General features: G+C 37.3%; 1 protein-coding gene across 1 annotated transcript in view; it reads right to left on the bottom strand.

Moving 5' to 3' along the window:
* Window positions 1–27,324, bottom strand: part of LOC109914568 (protein diaphanous homolog 2-like) — a 137,933-nt gene that overhangs the window by 79,219 nt on the left and 31,390 nt on the right. The window contains exons 3-4 of the mRNA XM_048605334.1: window positions 5,658–5,753; window positions 4,643–4,690 (exon numbers count right to left, since the gene is read on the bottom strand). Of these exons, the coding sequence (XP_048461291.1) occupies window positions 4,643–4,690; window positions 5,658–5,753 (144 nt within the window). The remainder of the gene's footprint in view (window positions 1–4,642; window positions 4,691–5,657; window positions 5,754–27,324) is intronic.

The following is a 27,324-nucleotide window of genomic DNA, read 5'->3' as shown; positions in this document are numbered from 1 at the left end:
GAGGTTGAGAAGGAGAGTGCTTCATGGTAACTACAATTCAAAATTGGATCCATATGCACTTCCTTTCTCCTGAACATTTGACCATGATAAATTCCTACATGTATTATACTGGAAACTGCCTATGGTTAGATACATGGAAATGTTGGAGACTATTTTCCTTGAAAAAGAGAAGAGCAAGAACAGATTTGATAAAGGGATTCAAAACCATGAAGGGTATGGGCAGAATAGAAAGGGAAAATATATTTCCATTAGTGGTAGGATTGAGAACCAAGCAACACAGGTTTAAAGGTAGTTGGCAAATAAAATGGTGATATGTGGAAAAATATTTTCATGCAGCAAGGTGGCTAATATTTGGGGTGCACTGCCTAAAATGTGTTGGAAATAGTGTCAATTTTGGCTTTCATAAGGGAATTACATCATTATGTGAAATGGAAAAACAAATGCAAGGCTATGAGGAAATAGCACGGGAGTGACACTTTGAAAGGACCAACACAACCACAATGGCATCTTTGGTGCTGTGATCATTCGAAGATTTACTTAAACTTCTTGCTCTGGAATTACATGATCCTTCTCGAGCAGACAATGTCACCCCAAGGTAACATCAACATTTCGTACACTTGTTATATCTGCAAAGGTTGCTGTGATTAACATATAGAGTGTCAAAATACATGTCACAAAAGGCTAGCTTCTAATACAACTTCGAGCTATGGCAGGATGGCACCAGCTCTCAGAAAAGGGAATTCAGCTAAATTTTGACCCTTTGAAATGTTAATTACAAACTGGGAATATTAAAATTTTTTAAAAAAACTCTGGTATTATTGTCAGAGCTGCCTTACAGTGAAGCCTATTGGGAAGTGGTATAATATGAAATACCTTAATTTCCCACATCTATCCTGTATAAAACTTGCCCTCATATTTACAAAAATAACAGTCACGAATTATATCAAAGTGACAGCCTTCCTTGCTGGACTCTTTAGCGAAATAAGATCACTGATTGTTTCTTATCTTGATATTGCCACTCACACATGAAATAAAAAAAATATTAATTTCACTTTCCTGTCATTCATTAAGCCCACTATCATGATCTGCCCCTGCAAATTTCTCTGTCACGAGAGAAACCACTTTTCCAAGATTTACAATTATCTCTATTATAATCTCTGCATTTACAAATACCACTAACTTCAATGCTGTTCCAGATGTATGCCACTTCTTGGACTTGCGGCTGCCCCTACCCCTTTATTAGTTGACCTTCAGGGTCAAAGACAACCATTCCCTCCTACTTTAATATCCATGTAAACAGATTGATGAAATTTTTGGGGTCTCATCTTTCCTCCTCCCCACTAAGAGATTTTAATGTCTAGTAACATCTTCACTGAGCCCAGCTCAAAGGCCCATTAATCTGAGATATTCCACATAGCTATTCTTTTCTCTTTCGTCCGATTTCTATCCCTTTCCAGCTGTTTCTGATCAACTATCCACCCTTCTTCTCTCCAGCTCACACTCTCCCCCTTCTCTGTCTCTGTTTTCTCTCTCGGTACAAGTTGCTTCATCATAATAATTATTCAGTAATGGATGAGCAGAAATTTCCTCCATTTAAGCGTTTGGAAGATCAAAGCCGTTGCTTCCAAACCTTGCTCCAAACTTCATTTCCTAGCAAGTGAATCAGTCAGTCTCCCTGGTAACAGTCTGAAACTAATGCAGGTCGTTTGCAATCTTGATTTCACATTTGACTCCGAGTTGAGCTGCTGGCTACAGATTTGAGCCACACACTGTGACTGATTTCTACTTCCATAACGTTGTCTTCGCTCATTTGCTGTTGAAACTTTCAGCACTGCCTTTTTAGGAAAGCATTCTTCATCTGGTGAGATCATGGTGGAGAAGGGTTCTTGGGGTCTCGTCCACGCTGTCTGCTTTTATTTTTATTTCTTTCCCTTTATTTTCCTTTCTCACTTCTTTTCATTTTTTTTCTTTTACTTACCTCTTGTTGAAGAGCTCAGTCGTGGTGATGCCATTGGCTGTGGCGAGCGAGCCCAGTGCAGGCTCTTAGCGGTTGGCCAATGAGCCCAGTGCTTCTGTATCAACGAGGCGATCCTCGCACTAACTCATGCTTGCTGTGGCAGAGGCGAGTTTGGGTTCCCAGCAGTGTTTGTGTCCAGCGCAGATTCATGAAGCAGTGGTGGAGGTGAGTTTGGGGTCAGTACGAGACCTGATGGCAGCAGCCAGCAATGGCTGCATCAGTAAGGTGGGCCCGAAGCAGACTCCTGGCAGCATTGGAGTCAAGTTTGGGCTGGTGTGGTAACCGGTGGCATTGGACGCGACTTCATTGGCGAGGTCCAGCAAAGACTCGTAGCAGCAAGGGCGCCAGTGGAGGTGAGACCATGCCGAAGAGTGGTGACTCTTGTTCCAGTGGTGCAGTGAAGGCGACTCGTGGCTGGTCACTAGGCCCATGGCAGAATACTTAGCAAGAATGACTGTAAAGTTGAACACTATTTCTTTATTTTTCTGCCTTTGTGTTCTAGTTTTGGTCTATTTTTCTGTGTTTTAAGATGTCGCCAGAGAGTGGCGACACTGTGCAACACTTCTCACTGTATTTTGTAACAAACGAAGTGTACCACTCCTTGTCTTAATTATTCTGATGTATTCCTGATTGATGTCCCACATTGTGCCCCCCACAAATTCAAGATCATCCAAAGGATCCCACATTCTAACTCACACCAACTCTCATTCCCCTAACATTTCTGTGCTCGCTGACCAGTTACAACTTTGAGTCAAGCATTGTCTTCATTTACACAGTCTCATCTTTGTTTTTAAATCTCTCCACGATTTCCTATCTCTGTAATCTCAAGTCCCACAGTCCTCCAAGAAATCTGCACTTCTCTTATTCCAGACTCAGGAGAATCCCCAAGTTTAATTGCTGTGTCATTATGGCCTGGATCTCTAGTTATCTCAGCCTTGAGCTCTGGTTTTCCTTCCCTACACAACTTCGTACCTCTACCTATCTCCCTTCCCTTAAGACTCTTCTTTAAAATCTCGCTCATGTACCAAGCTTTTGTTCATCTGACTGAAACCCTGTGTGACTTGGTGGCATATTTAGTTTAATAATACTCCTTGAAGGAGTAATGTTAAAGCACAAACATATGTTATTATAATACATATTACAGAATATGTGCTCCTTTTTCTAACCACCAGCGTACAAATGCATATGAAAATATACACCTTGATTTTTAGACTTTGTTTAAAAAAAAATCACTGAGATCCACTTGAAAGACTCAATAATCTACTACTCAAAGGCATGATTTATGTTTGTACCCAGTAGTCTGATCTTATTACTCCCAAATGCTTTGTTAAATTTAGAAATTGGATCATCCTTCTTTAAGTTAGCACAATGCCTTGGTTGACAGAAGGTAGAATGTATAATCCAGAGTTCCTTCTCTTATTTCATGTTATTAGATTGGACTTTATTAGACAGTCTATCAGTTGCAACTGAATCATTCATTTGCTCATTATTTACCCTATGTGCCTGAATTTTCTTTTTATTCATGGATACAGAGGAAAGAAATATATTCAGTATTGTGAATTGGGCACAGGAAAAAAGAAGCAAACATCATTCTAGTAACTCATTAGCTTTCCTATCTCCATGTTCACTACAAGCAGCTCACCTTTAACAAACTATAACACAGACAGAGTCCATGAACTTTTAAAAATCTTGAAAAATTGCAAGACAATGTTATAATACTGGAGTTCCAGTCAGACACACATTTTTACAGCCAGTAAGATTTGCTTAGTGCTGTCCAATTTTTCTAAACAAAAGGGATATCAATTGCAATGAATAACAACTGTGTCCAGTATGCAGTAACACACGTTATGCTCATGAAGTCAAATAAATTGCCAGATTTCCAGACACCGTGTAGAAATAATTCAAATTAAGCATTAAAAACTTTCAAAAAAAACCTAAAGCTTGTTTTACAATGCTCTGGCTTTTTTTCTGACAAATTATCTGCCAGGGTGTCAAACCGCTAATGATATTATAACTACCTCTGGTAACTTAATCAAGAAACACAAATGAATTTAATTGGTTCATAATAATTATGCCTGGGGTCTTAGAGTACTATCAGGGAACTGGATGCAATATGCTGCATGATACCTGGGAAATTAGTCCAAAAATGAAATTGAAAGTGGAGTTAATATTCCGTTGCAACATTCCAGAGATGAACCTATTAAAAGTAATAATAACATACACATCTTCAAAGCTTCTGCTTCCCTACGGCAAAAAAAAAGCAGATAAGACCAGAATATCATTGATGTATTTCTGAAGCACAAAGTACAGGGTAAGGCCAGATTCCATTAAGAAAGTTTGGACTAGGCACAACGCTTGACATTTTGAGCTTAATGCCAAGGCACTGGTTGAGGCAACGCTGGACATGAAACTGATATTGCTGAGAAACCTAAAATACAGATGTTCTAAGAACTAACATTATAGGAAAATTTGCCATCATCAAACCGTCCTCCATTAGCGTACTGCCTCGGGCCCAAAATGAAGTTTATGGCCTATTATCTATCTACAGTAAAGGAGCTCTGGGTTAGACTAGAAAGTAAGGTAAAAGCAGTAAGCAAGAAGTAGCACTTGAATTTTTTCCTTTACCCTTGTCAACAGGCCATCGGGATGTTGGACTAGCTGGACCTTGTTCACCTGCAACGACCAGGAAGCAAGCTATCAAAAACTCACTTTAATTGAATGACAGATGAATTTACAATGAAGGAACCCTTTGCAGTGTGAAAACTATAGTGCATAAATTAACAGATTAGTCATAATGATCTGTAATGCAACTGGGAATATCTAAGCTGACTCAATAATATCTATTTTAATGACTGAACTTTTTAAAAATTTAAGAAGATCTGAAAATGTTAGATCAGCATTACCCACTAGTTCAAATAAACAGATTCTCAATGGCAAACTTTGGAATAATTTCTAGTATTCCCAAGTACTTTGAAAGGTGATTAATAAAAATATTTCTATTTGTTATTTATAAAATATGTTCAAAGGTCTGTACTCATTATTGTTGAAATTATGAAAACTTGCATTTTATTTGCTTGAGGTTTTGTCAACACATACATTACCATTTGCAAGATATTCATAATTATTTAATTATCCAAACAATGCTAAAAATGCAAATAGATAATATCTATGTAGAATATTTGCACACATTTAAATAAGTCTACACTTAAATAGCAATTAGTTTAGAGAATATATCCAAAGAAAAGAAATTAAAAAACTGAATTTCAAGGTATTATTGGAAATATTTCTATAATTTAACCTTTGCTCTTCTTTTTGCCAAATTAAATATTAAAAAGACTGCTAAGCTGTTAATTACGTATTTGGCCTCGCATGACATTCATTTAGCCTGTGTTTGAAGCAAGTAGTCCATAGTTTGTCATGTGGAAAAGCTACTTTCAATTCTCTTCTTCAATGACTGTTAGGGCTTAAATGACTACTGATAAATGCCATCTACCTATTCCTTTAATAACAAAAACATACTTTTTCTTAAGTAGTCCTTAAATGTGTCCCTAAGGTTAGTGAGAACAACTCTGAGGAAATAAACAATGCATCCTTTATCTTACTTTTTGTAGCTGCACATCACTTAGACTTTACGACTTACCAAGATTTCTTGGTGTGCGCTTCCTGCGATCCCTGAATGCAGCACCTGACTGCAAGGCCTCCAGCAGGCTATCCATCACTCCTGTTTCATTACCCTCTACAGAAGCGAAACAAGAAAATTACTTCAATTTTGCAATATAAAAGTACATTATCTGTCAAGAATATTTCAGTCTGCATAGTTCAAAAATCAAATACTTAACAATAGTAGCTTAAATTAAATGCCAAATCACAAGATTAGACAAATGGAGTGTGCAAATTTGAACAAAAGGCAGCAGTCAAAAGCATTATTCCATGGCAGTTACATTAACACTAAGCTCAACAAAAATAAAAAAAATTGCTTCAATGTATATGTCTATGAAAAAAAAATCCAAAATTTTAAGATGTCAACAAATCAGCACTTCAATAACCTCGATGAATAAAGCATTGTCAATCAGAAAAAAACAGATGTCTGCAGTGTAAAAACCATTAGATGTCAACACCTGTACTGTAAAAGGTCTATGAAACATTCCATTTTTCCCTGTTTCTTTCACATACTTTGACACCCTTTCCATCATGATAAAAGTTACATGCCCAAATATTCAGTGTTCAGTTTGTAAACAAATAGTGTACAGACTATGCCATCATCTCAGAATATCATAGGATAAATTGTACTGTTACTATTCATCTTTCTTCAAGACTGGGCAGCCCACAGAGTCAACGTCAGAATGTTTCTTCAGTCACAGATAGCTATTTTCTTTGTTATTAATCCATTACTTTATAAATATGCCCCAAAAATGACAGACCGGTTTGAGAAAAAGTCTAATTTTAGTTCAACATGAATTTAATTTGTAAATTGAAAAGAAAAATAAACCACAGCTACCATGAATGCAGGCTTACAATTTTCGATGAAGATATCAAATTTACCAGACCTGTAAAGGAAGATCCAATCATCTAAAATATATATTAAAGGTACTCTGGTTACGAAGAAATTAAGCAAACATTGAAGTAGGGCATGAGAAGCAGCTTTAAACAAATGAAAGGAAATATAACACTAATTTTAGGAAGCAGTTCTTTAGACAGAGTAGGCAAAACTTCGGAAAAAGAGCACAGGAGAAAATCTTGGAGACAATTTAAGGAATATGTTGATGTTAAAATGGGCAGATTTATAGGGTTCTCATGGATAAATTAGTTAGGATGGAGCAAATAGCCTTCTTCATCTGAAATTATCTTGTGTATAAGCAATTTTTCTCATCTATAAAGAACTGGGTTGCTATGGAAAAGAGTCTTACTTCAAACTGTCCTGCCGAACTATGAATTTGCTCTTACTTCTGAAGGAGCACTTGGAACTAGATGAAAAGCTAAGCTATTTTCCATTGGAGTCCATTTGCTAATTGAATCTTGATGTAAGCTTCGTCTGGGTAAGAACGTCCTCTGATATTTCATTTTTTGTCACATCTGAGAAGATGGCCACTTCAAAAATAACAGTTATTAAACCATTTCACCTAAATAAATCTATTCAGTGACGTTTAGCCAAAAGAAAGATTTAAAATAGTAGCTTTATGCATTGATTAAAAATATAAGCAAAAATTTGGCCATACTGAGGATACATTTCCTTTCAAAAGCTTCATTATTCCATTAAATTTATGATGCTCCATTGAAAAGATGTAAAGGAGTGTAAGTACGACTATTAAAAAATATTCAGTGGATTGCGTCAAATCAAATCAATTGCAAAATTAAAACAGCTTGTCTGAGCACAGTTATCCATGAGTTGAATAAATAAACAATGAAGAAAACTTGATAAAAATGCCTCAACTAATTCATTCAATAAATTACAGGGGGCCTATTGTGGAAATGCTTTGAGAATCAACACCTTCTTACTTGTGACAGCTAAAATGTAAAAAGGCCAATTATTTTTTAAATGAAAGGACATTATCATCTTCAATTGAGAAGCGGAGTAAGGAATGTTTAGATTGTTTTATGATCAAAGTCTTGATTTCCACTGATTTTCATTAAGTAATCATGTTTTGAACTATACATCCTTCTAAATAAGGTAACATTTATCGCAGATTTCCCCAGCTCCCAAAATTCTTAAGTAACCTCCAGGACCTATAAAGTCAATGAGTCCATGCTTCAGAAGAATATTCCCAAATGATGATAATTCATACTCATACTCTTTATGCTGCTTTATAGATTAGCAAAGGTTGTGTACCTTGCTGTCAAATCTTTTAGCAATTTTTGGATTATTTTACTTTGTTACTGGAATAAAAGTGAGGTATCGGTACCTGAAGTAGGTGCACAAACATTCAAACTTCAAAATTTAATTGAAAAAGTGTAAAGCTGCTTTGTCTGAATCTGGGTATTCAATAACGTAGGACCGCCTCCGATGTGGGAAATAAGCAAACGTCAACAAGGTAAACATACTGTTTCCTTAACAGCTCATTTACTTTTGTCTTTATTGTGATGCTGTACAGAAGCATGGCTGCCAAGACGTGTTTTTGCTGAATGCATTATATAAATGCACGGATTAAGCTCAAGATTGTACAAGGAACATCTTATGCACTTTACTTGTCCAATTAAAGCTATCACTTCTCTGTACTTACATTACACCTTTAATACTTTAGGATCCAATTTTCACCTAGAAGGAGAATATCTCTGCCTTGGCAAAAATGCCAGAATTTGCTGGGAATCACAAGTCCCGCTCTCGAACTTTGTCTCAGCCATTTTTGAGAGGACAGGATTAGAAGCAGGCCATATTTTGCACTTGTGCACTTCCCAGAGGTTAATAGCCATATAAATGATTCGCTGTCTACTGTGAAATGGGTTTCCGGAATCCTTATGGTGTGAAGTCTGAGTGTGGAGAGAGAACAGCATGTCTGTTTTCAGTGCAGCCCTCTAGAATACTGATGTGCTCTTGTGGATATGGCGCCAGGACACCTTGGGGACAGAGAGGCAGTGATCCTTGTTGGGAAGGAGCATTCAATTTCCTCTGTGGGTGTGAGGGATAAGTTGCCCTTTGGATCAGCTGGCTGTGGAAATATAGGCTGTGGCCTATAAATGCTGCATAAACTCCTTGGAAATTTTCAATTTGTCAAGATCGATCAACAAATGTCAATTTGTTCAGAAATGTCATGTCTGAAAATGCATGGTACTAACCAGAATCTGAACTGGACTAGCCATATAAAAAAGTTTGTATATGAAAACCACTCAGAGGCTGAGAGTTCTGTGACAAGTAACTCACTTCCTGATTCCTCAAACAATATCTGCTATCTACAAGGCACAAGTCAGGAGTGTGATACAATACTCGCCAATAGTCTGAATCAGTGAAACTCAAACACTCAAGAAGGTTAGCATCATGCAGGACAAAGCAGCCTGCTTCATCAGCACCCATATAATACCATCAACATTCACTCCCTTGGCATCAAAGCTCAGTCAGCAATGTGTACGATCAACAAGATGCTCTGCAACAAGTCACCAAGGCTCCTTAGATTGTTTTATTTGGAAGATACTATCTTTCAACCCTACTGATCTCTACTGCCTACTACAAGAACAGTTGATGTGTGGTAATACCACCATTTCCCAGTTCTCCTCCAAGCCACACATCATCCTGACTTGGAACTATAACGCTATTCCTCAATTGTTACCCAGTCAAAATCCTGGAATTTCCTGTCTACTGTAGCAATATCACATGGATTTCAGTGATCCAAGAAGCAGCTCTCCAGCAGATGGCTTTGCTGAGTTTTTGCAGACCATATTATTTATGATATACACTACTGCCAACGTGCGTCAGTGGTGAAGAAACCTAATGTCTGAAGGTGCTAAATGAGGGGCTAATCAAGCTGACTACTTTTTCCTAGATGTTGCTAAGCTTCTTGAATGTTGTTGGAGCTGCACTCATCCAGGATACTGAATGTGTTAGCAAAATGGTGGAGGGAGAAGGGGTGATTGGTGAAAAGTGGCACAGGGGCATGAGGAGCATCATGGATGGACGTGGATATTAGCTTGCATAAGCTGGTATGAGAGGGCATGGGGAGTGAGGGGGAGTATTGGAAGTATGCTTTAGAGTTTCCACCTTTTAGAGAGATAAGTTATCATCTTTGGATATGGTCTTTGGACATTTTCATTGGAGACAAATCACCGTCAGGGACTGTGGAAAGATATGCTTGCACTTAGCACATGTATAAGCTCATTGGGTCTTGCAAAGGTTTTTGGGCAGTTTCTTGAAAAGTATAGTTAAAAAAGGTTCACTGCTGCAATGTTTGAGAATGCCTGTTTATATCAGTCCATTGTAAGATTTGTGCATCATGACTGATTTCCAAAACTATCATTTTCATGATGGGTACCTACTGATGATATCGGCACCTGCTTTCTGAATAGAAATGTTCATTCACTAAAGATTTTAGGTACTTAAGGGAGGTGTTTATTGACATAAAGTATTAACCACAAGTGAAATGTTTGCATAGCTAAGTCATTGAACACTTAAGAGAAAGGTTTGTTTTTTCATAAGGAATTTGTTCTTCCAATTTCACTGTGCTATGTGTTTATTTTGCATTAATGTGAGTGCACATTTTCATAAGTAGGTAGCAAATGGATCAAGTGTAGATAGTGAGCAAGAGGGATGTTTTCTGTTTTACTTAGTGTTATAATTCCCAGGTAGGCTTTTCATCTAGCCCAACTTGGGAACAGAGTGTCTCTTAAGCTCTTCTCCGGTTGACTCCCAATTCAGCCTGCACCCTGGACCGAAAGTCCAAAATGTAGATGGCTATTTTGAAAGTTCAAGTTGACAGAACTATGAATCCTGAACTGGAACAAAATTCGGCTTTTTTTTTAGTTATTCTTGAACAATGTACAGCAAGGCTCAGCCATTGAACCTCGTCCATCTTAATTTATTTTCTTCTGGCCCTCAACTCCAAACAATGATGCAAGATTCTGATCTAATGCACAATTATAGACAGCAAGTCAAGAGATCCTGACAGAGCATCACATATCTTTAATAACTTGTATATTATCGCACTTTTAATGGCTAAATGTGGGCTTTCAGGATTGTTCAAATGAAAGGGAGAGAGCTGGAGAGACAAAAAAAGGAATTTCCAGAGAACTTCAGGTCTTGGGAGCTGAAGGCATGGCCAGCAATGATGAACTTATTAATATCTGATACATTGAAGATACTAGACAGATACTTCAGAGGGACGTGGGGCTGAGGGAGATTAGAAACAGCACAGTTTCACAAAGGTTGAAAGTTTATTTTAAAAAGATAGGGCAAGTAGTCATGGTTAACAAAACTATGGAGGTGTATGGATTACAATTTAATTTTTTTCAGCTTTCAACACAAATGCGATAAGTATCGCCATGAACAATCATTTTAAAATTGACTGAAACAAAGAAGTATCACACCTTCCATTACAAATGCTTCTCAGGAATGAAGCTGAGTGATGCATTTAAATTACTTGTTAAGACAGTTATGACCCTTTGAATTTGGTCAAATTTATCAAGGTTTTACATCCTCATCCATGGTACCTATGTTTGTCTAGCTTCCATTAAATACTATACCAAAGGAAAGTGGTCTCCTATTGCATATAGAAGGCTCAACTATCTCCATCTGCACTGGAATGAATGGGTGTGAGCAGAACTTAAACTAAGAAATAAGTGCTGAAAGTGTGTCACATTGTTCTCAGTTCTAGGAATAGTTTATGAAAATAGGTTGTTGTACATTCTAATTTGCCTATAATAAACTCTGACCTTAAGAGTATTAGACCATAAGATGTAGGAGCAGAAGTAGGCCATTCAGCACAACAAGTGCGCTCCACCATTGGTGCACTACCTCAAATAACAGGAAACAGTAAAGTGATAATAATTTAGAAACATCTCAACTTCATAGAGAATTAATGCAATACATTTGGCATGTAGCAGTGTGTTGGAAATATGAAGAAAGCAGTGTCAAATTCAAAATATTGAACAATTTTACAACGAAAGCGAAAATGTCCATGATCCATATGGTTTGACATGATAAAGTACATTGATCAGGTCAAGCTCAGAAGTTTATCAGGTCAGTAGCATTACTAATGAGAAGTATTTGACACAAAACAACCTGTTACATTTGACCTATTCTTAAAAGACAATGAATGATCAAGGAATAAAAGGGACAGAAAACCCATTGTTTTGAGCTTAATATATGTAGAAATGAAGTGGAACCTAATATGGCAAATAAGCTATTCAAAAGGAAAGGTAATAGGAATTAATCAACGTTGACTAAAACTAATTGCAAGGAGTGGCTGAGCAGCAAAATGGGATTTACAAATTAGATTTAGTGTATTTCCATTTAAGCAACAGAGCCACTATGACCATTCAGATGTTCTGCAATGGAAGCTTAAACTGCCACTTATAGTCTGTAATTTTCCACTCATATTCTGCAATGGCAAAAGAAACGTTACCCTTGCAATATTAATACCATTCAAATTTCAAAAGTAGCTTCATTAATCTACCAAAGTAATGGATTTTGTTTGCTGTCGTCTCTTTTACTACCATTTTCTTATTCCTTGTTCCCTTTTTAAACAACTTTTACATCATTATTTCCAGTTTTCTTATTTCTCTAAAACTCTCAATTAGTTACCCTTTGCTTTTCCTTTTCACTTGGTTTCCAGCTTATAACTAAAAGGAAAGAACATTTCAAAACATTTCTACTACTCAAAAATTGTACATTTTCTGAGCATCCTGAAAGTGAGAATTCTGCTGATTAAGATGGCTGAATTTGTAAATCTGGTGGATTTCAACACACTAAAACAAGAACAGTCTGTTGGCAAAGGCATGCACTCATCAATAGGTCAATGAGAGAGTGGGTAGACTTGTACTTGGGTGTGCTGTGGGTTAAAAACTGATTGACTTCATTTTCTCTCTGCTGGGAGAACTAACAGAAAACACAAGAAGATATGTTAAATTGATGGGAGCACAAATTTTTCAAATGCATAAGATAATTTTGTTTTCAATGGGAGGGAAGTAAGGGCAATTTTTTAAAGTCTGATTAGGCACAGCAGCACACCTCATTACGAGGATCAACTTTCTGTTTAGGACAAATGAGAAAATAGAAACTATAAAATAATACAGACCAAAAACAACCTGTTACGTTAGGTGGGCTGTCACAAGCACTTTAATACAAAGCTGCAGTACAAAGTTGGTCACCTGGCTAGTAGTTACATCAGAACTTCAAGGTGCAACCAGTACCAGCTAGGAGTTTGGAAGAGGAGTCCCTTACTAAATAGTAAATATGGTTTCTACAAAAACAGAATTTCATCTTAATTTTTAATGTCATCTGACATAGTTTTCTCACTTTTTGTTAGCTGTTAAGTCAGTCATCTAAACCTTGACAAATTTTCTATTAATAATTTGTGCACCTCAGTCTAAAATAGTTTTGCAACAACTATTATAGAAGTGTAATAACTTACTTCCCGGTCACACGTTCTTTTTCAGTTTTAACTTGCAAAGCCTCTGTGTGTCCAATTTTAATCTACAAAATGGCAATTGTGCGTCAATACTCATCAAATGCAATGCATGGTCATTAACCTGAGAACTGCTAATGGTGTTCAAACAGTCCGTTTGTATCTGCTAAATTAACATGGACCAAAATATTAAAAAGGCAAGGTAATTTTGTCTGCGCCACATAGACAATAGCAAGAGAGAAGACCTGAGACTGCTTATAAACTGAAATTTTTAATTTGAAATTTTGCTCATTTCAGAATGTAATAATGAATATACTTATAAATATCAAAAGAAAATCTAAGTCTTCATTTCTATAACAACTCCCTCCCGCCTACCTTCTTTCTTTTTGCTGAAACAATGAGTTTGCCTGACTGCATCAGTTCCAACCAAAGGTTGCACCTGAAATGTTCACATTTTCTCTCTGAGGTGCTCAATAATTTGCTGTACATTTCCAACACCCGACTGTTGCATAATCTAACGAAGCAATAAATCAATATATTCCATAGTTATATTATTGAGCAATTTAGCTCTTGACTTGAAATGTAGCATGTTTCACTCTCCACAAATGCTGCCAGATCTGAATTTTTCTGGAAATTCAGTAGATTTGCTTTGGAAGCATTCTTCGCAATATTATTGAGATATGCGATTTCTAAATTTTTCCATGTATCAGTGACTGAAAACAGTTATAATAGGTGAGTAATGACCCAAAATGTTAAAACTCTTGTCTGATCACCATATTGTTACATTCGAAATGTGGTGTAGCATTAAAACCAAGGTGAAACACATAATAAGTGTCCCTAAATATCTTCGAATTAAGGTGGATTATTGTGTTTCTGTGGAAGGAAACATGACCCTCTCATTTTCACTTATTGAGTCTATCTAAAATGATCATAGATTTACATAAGGAACAGCAGCAGACTATTTGGTCCTTATCAACTATTCCATGTGATCCAAGCTGAACTTCAATTTCAGTTCCACCTTCCCATAATCCTCATAAAATTTAATTTACTTTGTATCCAAAAATCTCATGATACACAATAGCCCAGCTTTTATTGTCAAAACAATTGTAAATAAACTGATCATTTCATAGCACAGAACTTGTGCGATTTTATGCAAAAATACACTATTGAAGTTTTTCACTTTGCAGGTGCCAGGGCATTTACGAGAATAAGGATGTAAAAGAGATCAACATTTTGTGCTACGTGTGAAAACTGTGTTCATTGATTGACAGGGGAAGCATCACTGATAAAGTTATTACCATGAAGAACGTACCAGGTAAATGATTATTGATAGTTAACTTTGCTAAGGTTTGTTTAAATTTAAACCAGGCAGGTTGATTCTGGTTATGGTAGAATCAGAGAATAGTCAGCACCTTTTTTTTGAAGAGGTGCAATGTGTGCATATTCTTGAAGAACAAGGCTCAGTGTTTCAACATTTGTAATTGTCTCTACATGTATATGCACCACCCTGTGAGTATGAATGTGATTTTAAGTATATGAGATTGCCAAGAAAGGCAATCTTATAGTGTGTGGGGAGCTGTTGAAATCCCAATCTATACATTTTGACCAGCAAAGACACGCTTGCAGTAGACAGTAGTAGAGAAGGCCCGGCAGATTCCACAACTAGCATGTCAAGAAAATGGAGCTCAATTGACAGCTCCATATCAACGGTGAATCCGAGTGCTAGATGGAGCCATTAAGAAATGTCATGAAATTCCCATTTGTAGCTGTGGATTAAAAATAGCAATAATTTCATCCACATATCAGAAATATGTAAGGGGCACGAGATTAGGTGTAATGCCATCAAAGACACATCTCTTATGGAGCTCAACAAGGATGTTTACAGGAGCTGAGCCTAGAAAGGTTCCCATGGCTATACCATCTATTTGAGCATGCATGGTACTGTTAAAACTGAACTCAACTATGTGAGTTACTGAGTTTGTAGACTTTTTCAAAATTAACCTATTTAGGCATGCTATTACACACCTCTGGAGCAGGCGATACTTTAAAACCATGCCTCCTGGTTCAGAGGTAGAGACAGTACCATGTAAGTTTACTATTACACACTGATTCACACAACGACGGTGAGTCTAGATTGTCATGCTGTAGTGCAGCACTGCAAATATCTATAATGGGAGTGGCACCTTGAGTGGTACATTTGTGAACACCCTAACAAAATCAAATGTGCAACAGTGGCAACACTTCTACTTGCCAACCAATCAGCTCTCCCTTCTCATACAGCACCTCTTCAAAATGCTGTTCTTGCAAATGTAGAGCAAGTTCATGATGAAAAGCTTCAAAATAATGTTTTTTTCAAGCAATACTTGACCTAAGGCATAGAATGTAGCTCCCTTCTGGTTTCATAATCTCCTCCAGCACCAGAACCCTTTGAGATATCTGTGCTTCTCTAATCCTGGCCTCTTGAGTATCTCCATTTTATTTGGTCTACCACTGGGGCTACATCTTCAGTTGCCTCGGCCCTAAGTTTTAGGATACGTTCCCTAAACATCTCTATCTCAATTTGATACAATCCTCAAGATTTACCGCTTTAACTAAGCTTTTGGTCAGTTGACCTGACATGGCACAATGAAGCGGCTTGGCAACTTTAATATGCTGTTGCTAGCCTAAGATGTTCATAATTAGAGTTGCATGTTTAAAAGACACAAATAACATAATCAAATATAAAATGGTCTTTTTTAAAAGCATTTTACTTGAGGAGATTGACAGCTTCATCATTAAAATGAGATTTGTAATTGTATACTTTATTGTCACAATATACAACTGACATTTACCTCAGATTCTCCTGAGCATAACTTTCCTTTCATTTTGTCCAATAATCTACATATGCACTGTTGCATATTGTTAAATTGTTAAATTAACTGATAAGATGGAAAAGATACACATGACTGGTGATGATCAAAGTAGAAACTAGTTTAGACAAGGCACAAAATCTCCAAAGTCAAACCTAGAATGAATGAAAACAACATTGTTTACTCCAGGGAAAACTCTTGCAAAACTATATTTTTGAGACAATCAGTGAGGATAAGACTTTGGAAACTATTCACACCTGATTTGAAAGTGTAACAGCTATTCCCAATAAAAGTGAAGATTTTTTGAGTTTTCATTTACAATATTTAACGATTATGTGCAGCTTACAGCAAATCATTTTAAAAAAAGGAAGCCCGTCGACTTGTTGAACTTGTATTGGTTATTTTGAAGAGCAATCAAGTTAATTTCATTCGTTGGCTCTTTCCTTAAATCCTTAAATACATTGTCTATTCCCATTCTCTTTATCAAAATATACCACTTCACTCTTTTTTGAATTAGATTTCATCTGCAACGTGCTTGCCCATTCCAACAACTTGACTTTGTCCTCTTAAAGTCTTATTTTAAAACTACTTTAGTCACTGTTTAATTCAACTTCAAATTTTATGCCATCTGCAATTTTCAGAACTGTGCCTTTTATTAAGTCCAACTCATTAATGCCTATCACAATCAGAAGTGGTCCTTGCATTGAATCCTATAGAACACTCTACACTTTATTCCAGTGAGTAAGGAAAAAACAACTATACAACTATTCACAACTCTATTGTGTAAAACGGATAAGGAGTGAAACAGATCAACATCAACCCTTGATCTGAAAATATGCTGGTGATCCAGGACGAATGCCCATGATTTTGATTTTTGGGGGATGTGCAGGTTTTCTTTTCTTTTTAACTACTCTGGTGCTTCAACGAGAAAAAAAAAATTCCCAAAAATGTGACATCTTAGACTTTGCAAAATATCATATAAAAAATTAACTAAACGAAAATCATCAAAATCACAACTTAATCAATATTTAGCATTAGATAAGAAACGACCATAACATACAGCAAAAGAGAGGAACAGCTTGGAGTACATTTTAATCCCTTTGAATAAGTGACGTTATTGCAATATATTTATGCTCAAAGTAGAAGCAGCCTTGTATTGAATCCTTTAGCAATCCTTGTTAGGCCTAAGCTGAACAAACTAAATTTTATTATAACCAATGATGGACCTGTTAGAATTTCATTATTCGAGACAGATTGTGGAAACTCAAGCCTAGACCCAATATTTACCAAATGTTAATGAAAATATCTATTTAGAATTCATTTTCTGTGAAGCATTTTATGGTAGATCTGGTGGTCAAAGCCTTTACCATTTTACTTTAACAGAGAAATTTAAGTACCCAGGCACTGACGTTTAAAAGCTAATATATGTTAAATTCTGCTAGTCTCAAACCAATTTTTCAACAGCTTAAGGTACAAAACTTCCTCAGTTTGGCACTAAATTGCCAACAAACTGCAGTTGTACAATGCTTTGGTGTCCGTAGGCCATATGAGAAACAACTATTTGGTAGCAACATCAGAATACTTGATTGGACGTGTGTTGCAATAAACAGGTTATAAAAACATGCTTAAAGATAGGATAAGAAGTGTCAAGACAAATCGTTCAAAGGGAAGTTCCATACAGTTACAACTTGGCAGCAAATGCTTTGTCTTCCACTATGTGAGGAATATCAGTGGGAAGAGAGTGGAGCAAAAGGTATGACCCAGGTGGAGTGTTGATATTCATGGAGTGTGATACAGAAGCAATGGAGGTTGCATCATTAAGAGTCAAGATCATGGCAGATAGACAAATGAAGTAAAGAATTCTGAAATCATTCCATTAACAGTCAGCGGATTTGGACAAGTTGTTTGCAGTGAAAAGAGAACGTGAAAGAAGTCAGATCTTGAGACAACTAACATATTATTAAGGATTTTGGCAATTATACAAGCGATTATAGATGGTTTAGAAGTGGATCAATCAAACTCAGGGTGCAACAACATTAATTTCAGACACCAGACGAATAAAATTCTGGCTCATTCATGGGTCAAATAGGCAATCTTATACAATAAAGCCGATCATTTATGGTTCATTTTGGCAAAGTATAACTGAATATCATGAACATCCAAATACCCATCTTTGCAAATACCATCTCCCCTTTGGGAACATGTAGCAGAGAAGGAGATGGCTAAAGATGGAATTCTGGCACACATTCAAGATATTGGACTCAGGAAGAAAATCCATTGCTGGAGATGTGCTGAATGTTGACATTGAGCTTAAGGATTGGCAGCAGAAAAGGAAAATCAGGAATGGCTTTTTTCATTGGAATTGATGGAAATTGAGTGTCTTTCAGAGGTTTTCAAAAAGAGGTGATGCCTTAGCAAATGAAGCCATGCATGAAATTAACAGGCAACAATGCAAGAGAAGTTTCAGTTATATTTAACATATATACACAAGCATGATCCGTGTTTCAGGTATGTATCCACTGAAATTAGGAATATCGGCACACAGAACAGGAAACAACTTTAGTTTTAATTAACCTGACTTGGGAGTAGCCTTGAAGAAATTTTAGTTGTGGCTCAGTTGCTAGCACTCATACTATTGAGCCCAAAGCTTATAGATTCAAATACCACTTCAGAGATGATCACAAAAGGTGATATTTTAATACAGTCCTGAAGGAGTACTGCACAGTTGGAGATAAGATGGAGGGTCTGGTCAGTACTCTCAGATGGACACACATTATTTTGAAGAACACTAGGGAGCTCTCCTCAGGGCCTGGTCAATATTTAACAGTCAATTGTGTCACTAAATATTATCTGGTCTTTATAGGCAATTCTTGTTTGTAGGATCTTACTGTGGGCATATTGGTTGCTGCATTTTCTAGACTATGACAAAGTTTACAATTTAGAAGTACTATATTGATTGTAAAGTACTTTGTGATGCCTGCAGTTCCAAAGGAAGCTATAATAAATGCAAGTCTTTCTTTATTTTATTTTGACAGCAAAAAATTCATCTAAAACATCATAGAACAGGGAAATTGCAAATAACATGCTAAAACTGAAATAACTAGAGACTTGAAATTAGAAACACGTCATTACTTCACATCACACACACTATCATAAGTTAATCGACTTCAACTATTATGTTTTGTATAGTCAATTCATTGAAGTGTATTTCTTTCAAATATGGTACCTTTTATTGTTGATTTAGAACGTGACTTTCAGCAAACATACTTATTACAACTTCTCACTAGAAAGTAGTTGGAAGTAGAGGCCACAGTGAAACTCTTTCATTTTTACCCTGTCAAAAAGTTGACTTCATTTTGGCTCACCCATATTGGCAACCGGTTTGGAAATTGCTGGTTGGCCAGAGGAACAGATGCATTTCATGGCAAAATATGCCAAACATCAAAGTGACAGATTAATGACTTTCTCTAAGAATTATGTCAAGACAATAAAATTACCTGGAAATAAGAGTGAATCTGCAGTTAAAAAAAAAATTGTAATGCAAACAATATCTCAGCAAGTAATAACGGATATTGAAACAGCACCTGAACAAACAGCCCACAGATTTTTTCATAATGTTAATAGCTTGTGTAATTTTATACTTAAGATACCTAGGTGTCAGAAGCAATCAAAACTTCCAGGGCAACCACTGCGCTTCCATTAAAGCATTATAAAGTAAACTAGGAAATTCAATTACTACAAGGGATTCTGACTCAGAGTTCAAAATCAATTCGCTTTTCTCTGGTTGGTGCTATTTCCTCCACAATAATCAGGAACTAATGAGGATGTAAAAATAATTAAGTTTAAATATCATCTAATTTTAAAAAAGCTGTCCAATCAGCATAGCACAGAATGTTTTGCATTCTGAGTAATTACTCATTAACTCATATTCATCTTCATGTCACTGAATAAATAGGCAGCATGTTGAGGAATTAGCTTTAACCAGACCAACCTCAACAGCCTCTTGCAGTTCCAAGCTCTCTGAGATATCTTTCCCTGTCCATCAATAGCTGGGTCTTCTGCTGTCCAGGGCCTCAAGCTGCAGAATTCACTCTCTGAACCACTTTACCACTCAAGTTTACTTTCCTTTTTAACATACTTTCATATACCTAGCTAATGCCTTACGTAGAGAGATAGAAGGAACTGCAGAGCTGGAGAATCCGAGATAACAAGGTGTAGAGCTGGATGAACACAACAGGCCAAGCAGCATCAGAGGAGCAGGAAAGCTGACGTTTCCGGCCAAGACCCTTCTTCAGAGGTTCAGTTTCAAATTTTGCTTTATAACTCTCTCATTTTGTTACATAAAAAGTACTATAGGAATGCTAATTGTTACAATTCTGTTGTAATTCTTTCTCTCCAATTTCCAATTAAAATGTGGCACATGAACAAAATGACTGCAATATTAGAGTTCTATTGCTCCATGTGCCAGTTTAAATCCAATGATGAAACTAGCTTTTGAATTAGACTGAAATAGCAATGATTCAAATCCACTGGTCATTCTTCATTGATTATGCCTATGCACATGTTGGACCGGTAATCTCACATTATCCAGTACAATATGATTACAAGTTGATTATGAAGTAAACTTAATATTGCCTTTAACGTTTTTGAGAAGATTTATAGCTCTGATTGTGGACGAGGCTGTAGACTCACTCGCCAAGCCGGCATATTTGATTGCAGACATTTCATCACCCTGCTAGGTAACATCGTCAGTGTGCCTCCAGTGAAGTGTTGGTGTTCTGTCCCACTTGTTATTTATATGCTTCGGTTTGCTGGGGTGGGTGGCATCACTTCCGGTTGTTTTCCAGTGGTTTGTATATCGGGTGAGTTCAATGTGTTTGTTGATGGAGTTCTGGAATTCCCTGGCACGTCTCTGTTTGCCTTGAGCTATTATGGATGTGTTGTCCCAGTCGAATTCATGTCCTTCTTTATCCATGTGTACTGAGACCAGCGAGAATTGGTCATGTCTCTTGCTGGCTAGTTGATGTTCGTGTATCCTTATTGTCAGTTTTCGTCCAGTTTGGTCTATGTAATGCTTCTCACAGTCCTTGCATGGTATTTTGTGTACTAAGTTTGTTTCATTGCTTGTGGGTGTGGGATCCTTTATGTTTGTCAGTAGCTGTCGAAGGGTGTTGTTGGTTTGGGGGCTACCCTGCTACCTAGGGGTCTGAGTAGTCTTGTGGTCATCAGTGATATGTCTCTGATGTATGGTAGTGTGTCTGGTCATGTTGTGTTTTCTTGTTGTGGTCTGTCGCGGAGGTAACGGTGGATTGTGCTTTTTGGGCATCCATTCCTTTTTAAGAACTCTGTATAAGTGCTCCTGTTCTTCTTTGCGCAGTTCCGTGTTGCTGCAGTGTGTTGTGGCTTGTTTGAATAATGTCCTGATGCAGCTCCGTTCATGGGTGTTGGGGTGGTTGCTGGTGTAATTAGGTATCCGTTCCGTATGCATGGTCTTTCTGTATACGCTACTCTGGAGTTCCCCGTTGTTCTTACGTTCTACCATTATGTCTAGAAAGGGTAGTCAGTTATTGTTCTCCTCTTTTGTGAATTTTATTCCAGTGAGGATGCTGTTTATGTGTTGGTGGGTTTCGTCTAGGCTTGTGCGTTTGATAATCACGATGTTGTCATCTACAAAGCGGACCCCGAGTTTGGGTTGTATAGTGGGGGGTGCTGTCCATTCTAACCTTTACATTACTGCTTCTGTTATCTGTCCTGATACTGGGGATCCCATTGGTGTTCCTTTGATTTGTTTGAATATACGGTTGTTGAAGTGGGTTGTGAGGCACAGATCCAGCAGTTTCAGGGTGCTGGCCTTGTTGATGCTGTTGGTGTTGTGGGGTGTCTGCGCTCCTGATTCATCCAGCAGTGTGGCAATTGTCCCTTTGGCTAGGTCAATGTTTATGGATGTAAATAGTGCTGTTACGTCGAAGGATATCATTATCTCATCCTCTTCTATTTTGGTGTCCTTGATGATGTTGAGGAATTTTTGGGAGGAGTGAATGCACTAGGGACTGTTGTTTACTAAGCATTTCAGTGTCCGTTGTAGTTCTTTGGCTAGTCTATATGTTGGCGTACCTGGTAGTGAGACATTAGGTTTGAGGGGGGGCCTCTGGCTTGTGTACCTTAGGGAGTCCATAGAAGCGGGGTGTGTTGGATCCTTCTGGCTTCATTTTTTGGTAGTCTGTCTTGCTGATATCTCCTGATCTGTGTAATTTCTTCAGGGTTGTTGTAATCCAGATCTCTAACCGTGGTATTGAGTCTATCGCCATCTGTTGGTAGGTGTCAGTATCTGCTAGTAGTGTGTTAGCTTTCTCGATGTATTGGGCTCTATTAAGGATTACTGTCATGCGTCCTTTGTCCGCTGGTAAGATTACAATGTTTTTGTCTTTCTTGAGTCTTTCCAGGGCTTTCTTCTCTTCTGTATTGAATGTGTTCCACTTACCTTTTCTGCTAAGTGTTGGGACTATCGTCTGTTTGATAGTCTGTCGTATTTCCTCCATGAGTGCGTTGCTTTTTGGTGTCGATTCCAGTGCAGCCAGGAAGTCAGTCTGGCGTCTCTGTAATCATAACTTAATTAGTGCGCTTCCTTTCCTTTAATATTTTTACCAGTAGTAAATTCAGTTACCAAAACAGGGATTTAGCTCTTAAAGTGCTCTGAAAGCTTTGTTAAGAGCTATTTGAATACTTTTTTGATGTTTAATGATATCTCCATGCCCTTGTGCATATGGATCTTGGTTACATTTGGATTGCTTTGTGAATGGTTTCTAAAGTATGTTGTGTCATAATTCAGTCTGCGTACTAGGATGGTCTTCTCAGTGTCTGTAAGTGGTCAGTCTGGGATGTTCTTGATCCACATTTCGGTGCTATCCGTGTCGTTGTTGTGGCTGAGTTATTGCCTTTCCCCATCCACAGAAAATAAGCAAGCATAATTATAAAGTTAAATGAAACAGAATGCAGAAATCTTACGGTAAAACATTGTTCAAAGGCAGTTATATATGAGGTTACCAGCATTCTAATCTAATCTACAAGATGATGAATGGTCTTCCTCTGAAAGGAACAGACTGGACTGTATGTTCTGATAGGCTATCAACACCACCATGCTCGCACAAAGCACAAATTAGTGAGGCTCTGTCTCCTATTCATTTCAAATAGAATTGGAACTTGCTTTAAATTCAATTAGTGGTTATTTGTAGCTTCTTTTTTGCAATAGAGACTCCAGATATATTACACATCAATAATGTCTGGAGCAAAACTTTAATAAGAAACATAAGTAATGGTCAGAAAAATACCTCGTTGACGAGTGTCTTGACACAATATACTTTAGAAATCATTCACAAAGCAATCCAAATGTAACCAAGATCCATACACACAAGGGCAAGGAGATATCATTATACATCAAAAAAGTATTCAAACAGCTCTCAATAAAGCTTTCAGAGCACTTTAAGAGCTAAATCCCTGTTTTGGTAACTGAATTTACTACTGGTAAATATGTTAAAGGAAAGGAAGCGCACTAATTAAATACTAGCTCAACCTGATAAATGTGGAATTGGGAAAAAAGATAAATTTTTTGTTTTATTATGGCTACAGCTAAGCGTTTGGATTAATTGAATTTCAAGTTACTAGTGCATCCAATATGTATGTGTGGTAAGTTTGATGGCTGTAGCATTGTGGTAACATTGGTAACTGTTTGCCCAGAGGAGAACTGGTTCCCAAATTTTACAAAGTAAGTTGATAAAGAAGCAGATAGGGGTTGTTACAATTTTGTGGTGTGTGCTGCATTGGTGCATTATCAAACTAAATTAGGTTTTGTACAACAAATGCCATCAGTACAATGTCAAAACCACTGTGTCCACCACCTCCATCTGATAATTTACTCAGGATCACCATCAGGATACGACTCCCTCTACTATTAACATAAGTGGCTCTACAATTAAACTATGCAGTTGCTCCTCCCGTTGCCCTATTTTCAAATATACAATTATGTAGGTGCTGCAGTGTTTGTATTTAAAAGTACTGTTTTAATAACAAAATAAATTTGAATAGAGGTTTAAGATCTCACAACAATGTCTACAAATTACATATTCTAAGCTTCATGTTGAGAAAGATCAGTATCCCAACACCACAGCTAGTTATTTTTGTAACAATAGAAATGCGTGTATGACGGAGTGGGGAGAGGAGGAAAAAGATTAGCGAAAAATAGTCCTTATTCTTTGCACTCTCCTCTGTCTGTTACCATCAATCTGTACTAAAGGATCTTCCACATCTTTCCTGGGATGGTGAGCTTTTCTTACACCTTAATCTTACAATTCCTTATTCTTACGTCAAACAGGGTAATCAGCTAATTATATTCAATCATGCTGTGATACTTGAAACAACATTCCGAAACAAGGACCAAGAACTTCCATTTTGATAGCACCTTTAAAATAGGACAAAAAAGAACAAGCAAAGTGCTTCACTGAGGCATAAGCAGAAATGAAATGCGAAGTCAAGGAAGAAGTTTCGTAGATGATCAGATGTTAGGTTGAAGAGCTGGGTTTTAAGGAAAATCTTAAATCAAGAGAGAAAGATGGAAGGATTTAGAGAGGGTATTCTAGAGCATAATATCAATGAAACTGAATCGAGGGTGACATGGTTGAAATAATGCAGTGTTCTCATAGGGTTTTAGATATTTTCTAATCAATCTGACTCAGAGATGTTAGTACGCGCCTCTGGAGCAGGTGGGACTTGAATCCAGGACCTCTGGCCCAAAAGTAGGGACATTACCATCAAGCCACAAGAATCTCACTGCCAGCTCTGTCCTTGGCCAAATAGTGTTCCAATGAACTTCAATCCAAGCTGAAGGAACAGAACCACACTTTTCAGTTGGGCTCTTTATAGCCTTCTGAACACATCATAGAAATCTGATAAATTCAGGCTATAATTGCTTTTCTGCCTTCCCCCATTTTGTCGCCTTTCCCCTGCAGAGGTAAGTCATAATATTTTTCTCATTGGCAGCAACTGTTTATCATGCTGCCATTCAAGCTTCCTTTCAACCTAACTTTTGCTCCTTTACTTCTTCTGTTGCTATGTTCTTTGACTCTGCCTCACCAACTCTTCTATCATTTGATATAGCCCATCATCTGGTTAATCTCAAATCTTCCCTTTACCTATTAAGTACTTCAAAGATTTTCTATATAAATTCAAGTCGTTGGTGTCATTGTTGTCCAGGGGTCTCTCAGTTTTGAGTTTGCACTTTCGCCTACATTGCTGATGAAAGAAAAGTGCTTAGTGGCATCAGCCTTCTCTGTGGCTATAAACATAGAAACAGCAGTTGCCAAATGAATGTTCAATTAAATCTCCACCACTTTTCTGTTTTAGATCTGTGCATATCTTTTGCTTAAAGTTGAAGCCTATTGCTCAGAGCTACATGCATTCAGATTTCAAATTCTCACTTCATAGTAAGCTGAACATTCACACCTCCCACTGTATCTTTTCTGTTACTCATCAGTTCCTAATATGAAAGTTAATTAAATAAGTCATATTGAGGGGATTGATCCAAGTTGGAAATTATTAAAACCGGCAGTGTTCTATTCTTGGGCATACTAACCATTATTGCCACTTACTCAGCAACTCGGAACCTAAAGGCCTGAATTATGAAATTGCTAAGACTATGGAACAGGGATAGAAGATGACTTTCAGAATGTGAGAATGCGCTCTTTAATTTATGATGACAGATCACAGACCTGAACCTTTAATTCTGTTTATCTCTCCACAAATTTTGCCAAACTCACGGAGTGTTTCCAGGGCTTTTTCTGTCATTTTATAAAGGTATAGCTGATCTTGATTTCAACGCAGACAGCTGTGGATAGGAGATAACAAGGTGTAGAGCTGGATGAACACAGCAGGCCAAGCAGCATCAGAGGAGCAGGAAGGCTGACGTTTCGGGCCTAGACCCTTCTTTAGCTGTGGATAGGGTTTTATTCCCACCCATTGCAACATCATTTGGTAGAATGCAGGAAGTCCACTTTAAAATTCACTATATAGTAGAATGGGAATTTCTGATGGAAAATCGAAAATCAGTGGAGTAATTAGTTTATTTTTGGTCTTCATCAAGGTTAATCTCAAAATCCAATGGCAAAAGAAAGTTGAGGCGTGCCTATATATATCTATAATATGTAAGGTGAAGGATCCCGGGAGAAAAGAATGCTTTTAAAGTATAAATCATCGATGTTGAGGTTTACACATTCTTCCACACAAAGGTGGGATGATGGAATTAGTGAACTCAATTAGATTTGGTTATTATTTTATTCATTCTTACAATTTGCTGTTTATTGAACAAACTCATAACCATACAAAAAATTAAATGTCAATTTTAAGTTACTCATGAGGGAATCAGTGTTAGTTACTTGCAACTTCTAAGATGCAATTGATATGGTAGAAATTTAATGTCAGTAGATTAGATTCTAGATTTCTTTTCCTTAAAATTTTAGATTCTTTCATAGTCTTACAATGATTTATAAAATTATGCTGAAATTCATTTCATTATGATGTTTATGTTTTAATCAAACCCAAAATTTAAACACATATTGTTCTATTCACTAATGTAAATCTATTAACATGGCACAGAATCCAATCTCTGGGACATTTCTGTTAAAGTTGTAAACACATGCAAAATAGAACAGGTTGAATGAATTGAAGTTTCCAAAGGACAGAATGTAGGAAGCTGTCCAGGACAGCATTGGAACAGCCTAGGCTGGAAATGTCAATTTTATGGATGAGGATTTCCGTTGCTGATTCACTGAGGCAAGGTGGTGACAATAAATACCACCTCACAGGAACAGCTTGGTTTATATTTTCTCAGTTTTCTCAGAAATGTTAAGTACCGATGTAGCTAAACCTTTCTGTTGAAATAGAGTGGCTGTGAGTTAAATTTATAGAAACGTTCAGTCTGAAGCACATCATTGCATCAAGTAATGCAATGAAAATCTACACAGGGGTATGAATTTCATCTGAGCAGTGTTAAACTTTACTAGTAAGTGGACTGCTGGAGTTACTTCTCCTTGCTTTGCTTCTAGTTGTTTTATTTCACCCGCCACATCAGATCTTAATCTGAAGCATTAAAACATTATCAGGAAACACACGAGGTATTACACTACTAGTTTGTATGTAGGATAACAAGGGGTAGAGCTGGATGAACACTGCAGGCCAAGCAGCATCAGAGGAGCAGGAAGGCTGATGTTTCAGGCCTAACAAACTTTTTCTGAAGAAGGGTCATGAAGCTGTACTTATAGTCTTAGTGATATAAGTATTATCAAGCACAGGGCAGCAGTCCTGGAGCAGGAGCAGGAGCAGGGGCCGGCGCTGGGGGAAGCAGCCCTGGAGCAGGGGCCGG

This window comes from Rhincodon typus, chromosome 14 (assembly GCF_021869965.1).
Source record: "Rhincodon typus isolate 14 chromosome 14, sRhiTyp1.1, whole genome shotgun sequence".
Lineage (NCBI taxonomy): Eukaryota > Metazoa > Chordata > Chondrichthyes > Orectolobiformes > Rhincodontidae > Rhincodon > Rhincodon typus.
This window is presented reverse-complemented; position numbering and strand designations above follow the sequence as displayed.